The 6,379-nt window shown below is 36.3% G+C and overlaps 1 protein-coding gene across 5 annotated transcripts; it reads left to right on the top strand.

Annotated features, from left to right (window-relative positions):
• The first annotated feature begins 6 nt into the window (after positions 1 to 6).
• On the top strand, positions 7 to 5,127 carry LOC108950611. Of its 5 annotated transcripts, none has more exons than XM_018816612.2 (6): positions 7 to 937; positions 1,604 to 2,584; positions 2,737 to 2,923; positions 3,239 to 3,496; positions 3,577 to 3,748; positions 3,882 to 5,127. In XM_018816612.2, the coding sequence occupies exons 2-6, from the start codon at positions 2,450 to 2,452 to the stop codon at positions 4,117 to 4,119; spliced, it is 990 nt and encodes a 329-aa protein (XP_018672157.1). In that variant the 5' UTR covers positions 7 to 937; positions 1,604 to 2,449; the 3' UTR covers positions 4,120 to 5,127. The 5 variants fall into 5 exon arrangements, with proteins under 5 accessions (XP_018672157.1, XP_018672156.1, XP_018672158.1 ...); XM_018816611.2 differs by having other exon boundaries at positions 7 to 1,763; positions 1,866 to 2,584; XM_018816613.2 differs by having other exon boundaries at positions 7 to 1,998; positions 2,180 to 2,584.
• Positions 5,128 to 6,379: the final 1,252 nt, after the last annotated feature.

The following is a 6,379-nucleotide window of genomic DNA, read 5'->3' as shown; positions in this document are numbered from 1 at the left end:
ATGGGTGGTGTGTGATTACTGTTGTAAGTATTATCATGAAGTAATCATGCACTTGCAAATGCCAAAAATAAATTTTACTTCCCTTGTTATTCTTTAATGAAATTTGTCTGAATATACGCGTCCGGCTCTGTGGTGTAGTGGTTAAGCGCCTGCTAGTGGGTACCGAGTTTAAAGAGCTACTTTGCGATTTTACCTATTTTTAGCAAAACATGAGTTTTCTAAGATAAAATTTGGCGCTAATACTATTTTGGTGCCATATTTTGCCTAAAAACAATTACTTTTTGAGTTGTTGGTTAATTTTGAAAATCGGCCTATTTAAGTCAGAAAAATTGGCAAAATTCCACGTGACGTCACAAGTCCTTTATTTTTCGCGCGAGTACTGCAGCATTGTGCACCAGAACGCTCTGAGGCTTTTTAAAACATGGCTACAACATCGTTACTGGAATCAGATTACAGTCAGCCATTTTGTGTTGTAATGCACTGTGATGCTGAAAGGGAAAAGTTTCGTTGCACTACTTTCCTAAAAACAAAAAATTGCGACAAAAGTGGAACACGTTTGTTGGAGTGACACGAAAATGGAATGGCCCTAAGAAAAAATCGTGTATTTGTAGCGACCATTTTAAGTCATCGGATTTTAAAAATCGGATGCAGTTTGACCTGAATTTCGCTGACAAATTACTTTTGAATTCTGATGCCATTCCATCTGTGTACCCCAAATCCAGAAAATCTTCACTTCAAAACCTAAATTCCTATACAAGATCTGCTTTCTCAAAACGCGGATTTTAAAAATCGGATGCAGTTTGACCTGAATTTCGCTGACAAATTACTTTTGAATTCTGATGCCATTCAATCTGTGTACCCCAAATCCAGAAAATCTTCACTTCAAAACCTAAATTCCTATACAAGATGTGCTTTCTCAAAACGAGAAGTAAAACGAGTAAGTAACATTTTCCTAATGTAATAGTATGTAATTGCAGTTATTTCCAGATAAACTATAATGATCTAAAATGAGCAGTTAATTATATTGATACAAGTTTATAGGTCAATTGTACAATAGCTACATTCAAACGCATCATTCTGTTAGTATTTTTTAATACTTTAACAGTTTTACTCTGCAATTGTGTAGATTTTGGGGGATAGCACAGCCAGCAATGAGTCAACAGATCACATGGATAAATTTATTACTACCAGTACCAGTAGTGATTATATTGATGAAGAACAAGCAGTCATAGAAAAAGTGAAGAAAGTTATATGCTCACAGTCACAGGAATGTTTACAAGTCACAAGAAAAAATGTTGAATCTCAGTGATCTCCTGAAAATCATTCTGTTTCTACGCAGACAAAGCCACAACTTAAAAATCAAGGTTTATTACAGATAATGATGTTGCGAAGCGGCATGACAGGGTACAAATTGGTACAGCGTACAGCTTTATTCTAGTTTATTATAGTATATCCGTCTTAGTTTGTGTTGGGAGGGTAATTAAAATTCAATCCACAGGATTCAAAATCCTCAGTGCTATTGCAGAATATGTACCTTATGAAACAGCTGAATATGTACCTACTGAAACAGCATTCTTGCTAATAATTTGACAATGAATTATAGGAACCCAAACCAAGCGTGTTTACTTGAAAGTTAAAAGAAAAAGGCATGCCTCTTCATCTCTACCACCTTGTTACGAACCAAATACCCCGGAAAAAATAAGAGTGATTGAAAGAGCTAGTGAACAGTCTGATTATTTCCCAAGCCCTGTAAAAACAAATAGGTAAGTACAGTACTATATCCAATTCATTACTGTTATACAAAAAAGTATCAAAGAAAAGAATTTTATAGTATTGGTATTCATAAAGGAAAATAATCCATCCAGATCAGCTGATGATTTTCTTCAAGATGCAAAGTATGTTGTCACAAAGTCGAAATTACATGAATTATTCCAAACATGTTCCATTTGTAGCTCAGATTGTGTAGTTGATTATAAGTGCAACGGAACATGGTTAACAGTAAGTTTTATTACTTTTGTTTGTGAACCATTGTCACATACTGATAATAAGATTTACACCTTAAAACTAGCCATATAAAAATACTAGTACTGTAGGTCTGTAGAGTATTTCTTGTGTTGTTTTTGGGCTTCTTTTTCATTGACAGTTTATCCTAATGCACTGCAAATTCAATCTACTTTAGGTTGATCAAAAATGCATGAAAATAGATTGTGGTAACTCCAGAACTTGGACAAGTCAACAATCATACAATGAGTGGAAGCAGCCATTGAATATCTTGTTGCCGGGACTGATACTTGCTGCTGGCATCTCTGCTACAAAATTAATCCAGGCATTTAAGGCTGTTAATTAAACCTGGATATCAGAATCCACATACTATAAATATGTAAACAATAATGCATATCCTGCTGTATTTCAATTGTGGAAAGATGAGAAGAAGGACATCATTAAAACAATGACAACCCGGCAGCAACCACTCATTATTGGAGGGGACATGCGAGCAGACACTCCAGGTCACTGTGCGAAATTTGGCACATATTCATTTCTAGAGCTGAATATCAACAAGATAATTTCTACACAACTTTTACAGGTCAGTAACATTTGCTTTCTTTGCCCTTTCGACTATCACAGTTAGTTCCTCATTCGTGACTTCTGTCCACATTCCTTTATCAACAAGAAACATGCGCTGTTTCTTGCCTTCCTAATTTTTACTGTTTGGGAATACATTTATTTCCATTCTAGAGCAATGAGATTGGCAATTCTAATGCAATGGAGAAGCAAGGGTTCATAAGATGTCTAGAAGATCTGCAACAATATGATTTAAGACCACATACTGTTATTACTGACCGTCACCTACAAATTGCAAAATATATCAGAGAAGAGCAAAATGACATTGTTCATCATTACGATGTCTGGCACTTAGCCAAAGGTTAATATTACAGCCATTAACTAGAACTATTAATTTTAGCCATTATGTGGGATACAGTTTATTTACAACTAACTCTGTTATACAACATATACATTAAAATGTATTAGGCTTTTAAGATTTGATTTTTACTTTAAAAATTTACTTTAATATCATAATATCCTAAATTGCATGTCAAAACCCCATTCCATTCCTGCATAGTGCTTTTTGGACTTGTTATCTTTTTATTTTGTTGTAAATCAAAACTTAAAAAAGTTTCTTAAGTTTGTATTGTTAATTTTGTATCTATTTTATCTTGTTCTTTTGCATTGGCATCAGGATTAGAAAGAAAACTCCTGCCTCTTTCCAACAAGCATCCGGAGTTAAGACCATGGCTTAAATCTATTATTGGTCATCTATATTGGGCTCCAGCATCGACTCCATCTGACTTGGATGAAGATTCCAAGCAAAATATTGTTTTGGCTAAATGGATGTCGTTGACCAATCATGTTGTGAATCGGCACAGTCATGACAATGAATATTACCCTTCATGTATACATGAAGAATCCCCACTGGATACAAAATGGTTGCACGAAGGTATGTGCTGCATTGTATCAAGGAAATCATTGCAGTAATGGCAAACATATTAAATATAAATACAGTTATATTTTTTGTAGATGACATTGGATACAAAAAGTTAAAAGAGATTACATTAAACACTCGTTTTCTGAAAGATGTGAAGAAACTTTCTACTGACCATCAAACCAGCAGCATCGAATCCTTCCACAGTCTTATTTTACAATTTTCTCCAAAGATGAAGACCTTTTCTTATAAAGGCATGCTCTGCAGGTGTGTGCTTTAACTTTTTACTCTTATTTTGTGCACATTCACCTTGGGCTAGATTTATTTGATACAACGCGCATGCCTGATTAATTGTAATGTGAATTGTGGCTAGCCTCTTAGTAATCAAAGCAATATTCAGACAACTTTTGGCGGCATTACACTACAACGAAAATAGCGACCAAGAATTCATTTTGGATGGTGATGATGACCCTAAGCTTTATGCAACGTTTCCAAAGAAAAAACACAAAGAAGGGACATACTCAATAAGGACAAAAAAACTGATCCCACGCATAGTAAGTCCCTTTCACTATTATTATTCTTTACCTTTTTGTTCATTGAATTATTACAGGAAGTACTACATACCATTTTTGTTTTAAATTATGTTTTTTGTGACACTAATGATTTAATTGGATTTTTATCATAAAATCAACTAACTACATAAAAACCAAATGAAAGTGTTGGAGCAACAATTTTTCACTGAAATCAACACACCTGATCATTTAATTGCAACCTTTCATCACCCAACCAAAGAGGAACTTCACTCAAATTATAGAAAACGATTTAAATGAAGAATAATCTGTTTAATAGGCCTTTCAAGTTTACAAATTTGGCAATAAAAATCCAGTGTACGAATTTGTACCATCAGGAAAAGTATTCCGTATTGCATTGACAACACATGATGGCAATACAACGCGATTCTGTCTCCCGGTCCTCCGCCAACACCACTCTACAAAACTGCGATATGCAATGTATCTATATTTCCTAAAAATATATTCAATTAAATAAAAAAGCAAAACTTGACATTACAAAAACGTACTCATTTAATTCTCCTCTAATCTCGTCATCTTCTTTGAATCGCCAATAAGCATTTTTTAGATAATGAACATTAAGGACAATAATTTTGAATGCCTCACTGCAAGTTATGCATTCAACTTTATATTCCTGGATTTTGTCTAAAACTTTCAGCTGTTCTTGGCAACACTGACATTCCGCAGAAGTATCCATGATACAACAATTACTGCATTTACACCTGGAAATAGACTAACTACTTAGCTTTAATTTAAATTCTAAAAAAATTCAACTGACAAACCATGTTAAATTTTCCCTTCTCTCACAATAAGTTTGCGTTTCTGCTCAGCGAGCTGCCATCTTCTCTTCAGTAAACCTCGGATCTTGCACGAATATTTTGAGGACTTGCGACGTCACCAGCCTAAATATAACATTTCTATTTCAGGTAAATAAATAAAAAATGACGAAAAATTAAACCGTTAATTTTGGACCAAAAACACAATATATGCTTTTAAATAATAATAATATGCATTAATAAAATATTTTTTTAACAAAAGGTAGCGCTTAAACCGCGATTAAAAAAACGTAGCTCTTTACGAAACATCAAAAAAATCCCAAACTTTGCTACAGGAAACTTTCGCAATGCCACTCATCTTGATTATATTATACCAACAACATGTGGTAATCTATTTCGGGTTCCTTTTTTTTTCTCCTCTCTCTTCTCTTCGTTAAATTCGTATACGCACAGCGCTCGAACAATTTACATATCGGTGAAATATCGGTGCTTTTTTACCGATACCGATTATCGGTAGAACGTAAATATCGGCCGATAATATTGGTGAATCGATATATCGGTCGACCACTCTAGTAAGTCCAAACTATATTCATGGCTGTATTGATTTTGTGACCATCATTAAATGTCAATTATAGATACATATGAGCGATGGGAGAAAACCGTGGGGAGCGTAAGCTTGGGATATTCGACACGACCATCGTCGGCGATCGATTCGACCTGAATGATGCCCACCAAAGGAAGATTGACTATTACAAGTGCGAAGAGATCGAGAAATGGGCTAGGCACACCACGACGGCGTCCATAGTGGATTTCAGCCCAATAACGCTGAAATGGCGAGGATGTATGGCTTCGGAGACGGAGCAGTTCTTAAGATACAGATTGCTGCTGTCTAGAAAGGTGGTACCCCTCGTCAGTGTAGCCCTGCTCTACCCTATGTGGCGCCATTTCCGTTCCTGCACGGCCAATGAGGGAATTACGTGATGCGAGCTCCAGCTAGCGACGTCCAACTCTCGCTATAAAGCTATTGCAATTGTGCCTTATCATTGTAAATTATCCTTGTAAAAGTTTATACTTCCTGTTTCCCGTTTTGCTGTTCATGTTGCTTCATATATTGATTTTCGCGCCCATTTTACGAGTTGTTTACTTAGTATCTCAAGCCTCTTGCCCCCCGACTTTCCTGATAATGACTAAGTTCCTCCTCAGAATAGCTCCCACCCAACGTTAATGACGCATGAGCCTGAGATATGGACCCGAGGAGTCCAGCATATGCATGTTATTGCCTTAACCGCGAAACGGTTTAGAGTTCGAATGACTATTACAAGTGCGAAGAGATCGAGAAATGGGCTAGGCACACCACGACGGCGTCCATAGTGGATTTCAGCCCAATAACGCTGAAATGGCGAGGATGTATGGCTTCGGAGACGGAGCAGTTCTTAAGATACAGATTGCTGCTGTCTAGAAAGGTGGTACCCCTCGTCAGTGTAGCCCTGCTCTACCCTATGTGGCGCCATTTCCGTTCCTGCACGGCCAATGAGGGAATTACGTGATGCGAG

The sequence above is a fragment of the Ciona intestinalis genome, unplaced genomic scaffold (assembly GCF_000224145.3).
Source record: "Ciona intestinalis unplaced genomic scaffold, KH HT000388.1, whole genome shotgun sequence".
Lineage (NCBI taxonomy): Eukaryota > Metazoa > Chordata > Ascidiacea > Phlebobranchia > Cionidae > Ciona > Ciona intestinalis.
This window is presented reverse-complemented; position numbering and strand designations above follow the sequence as displayed.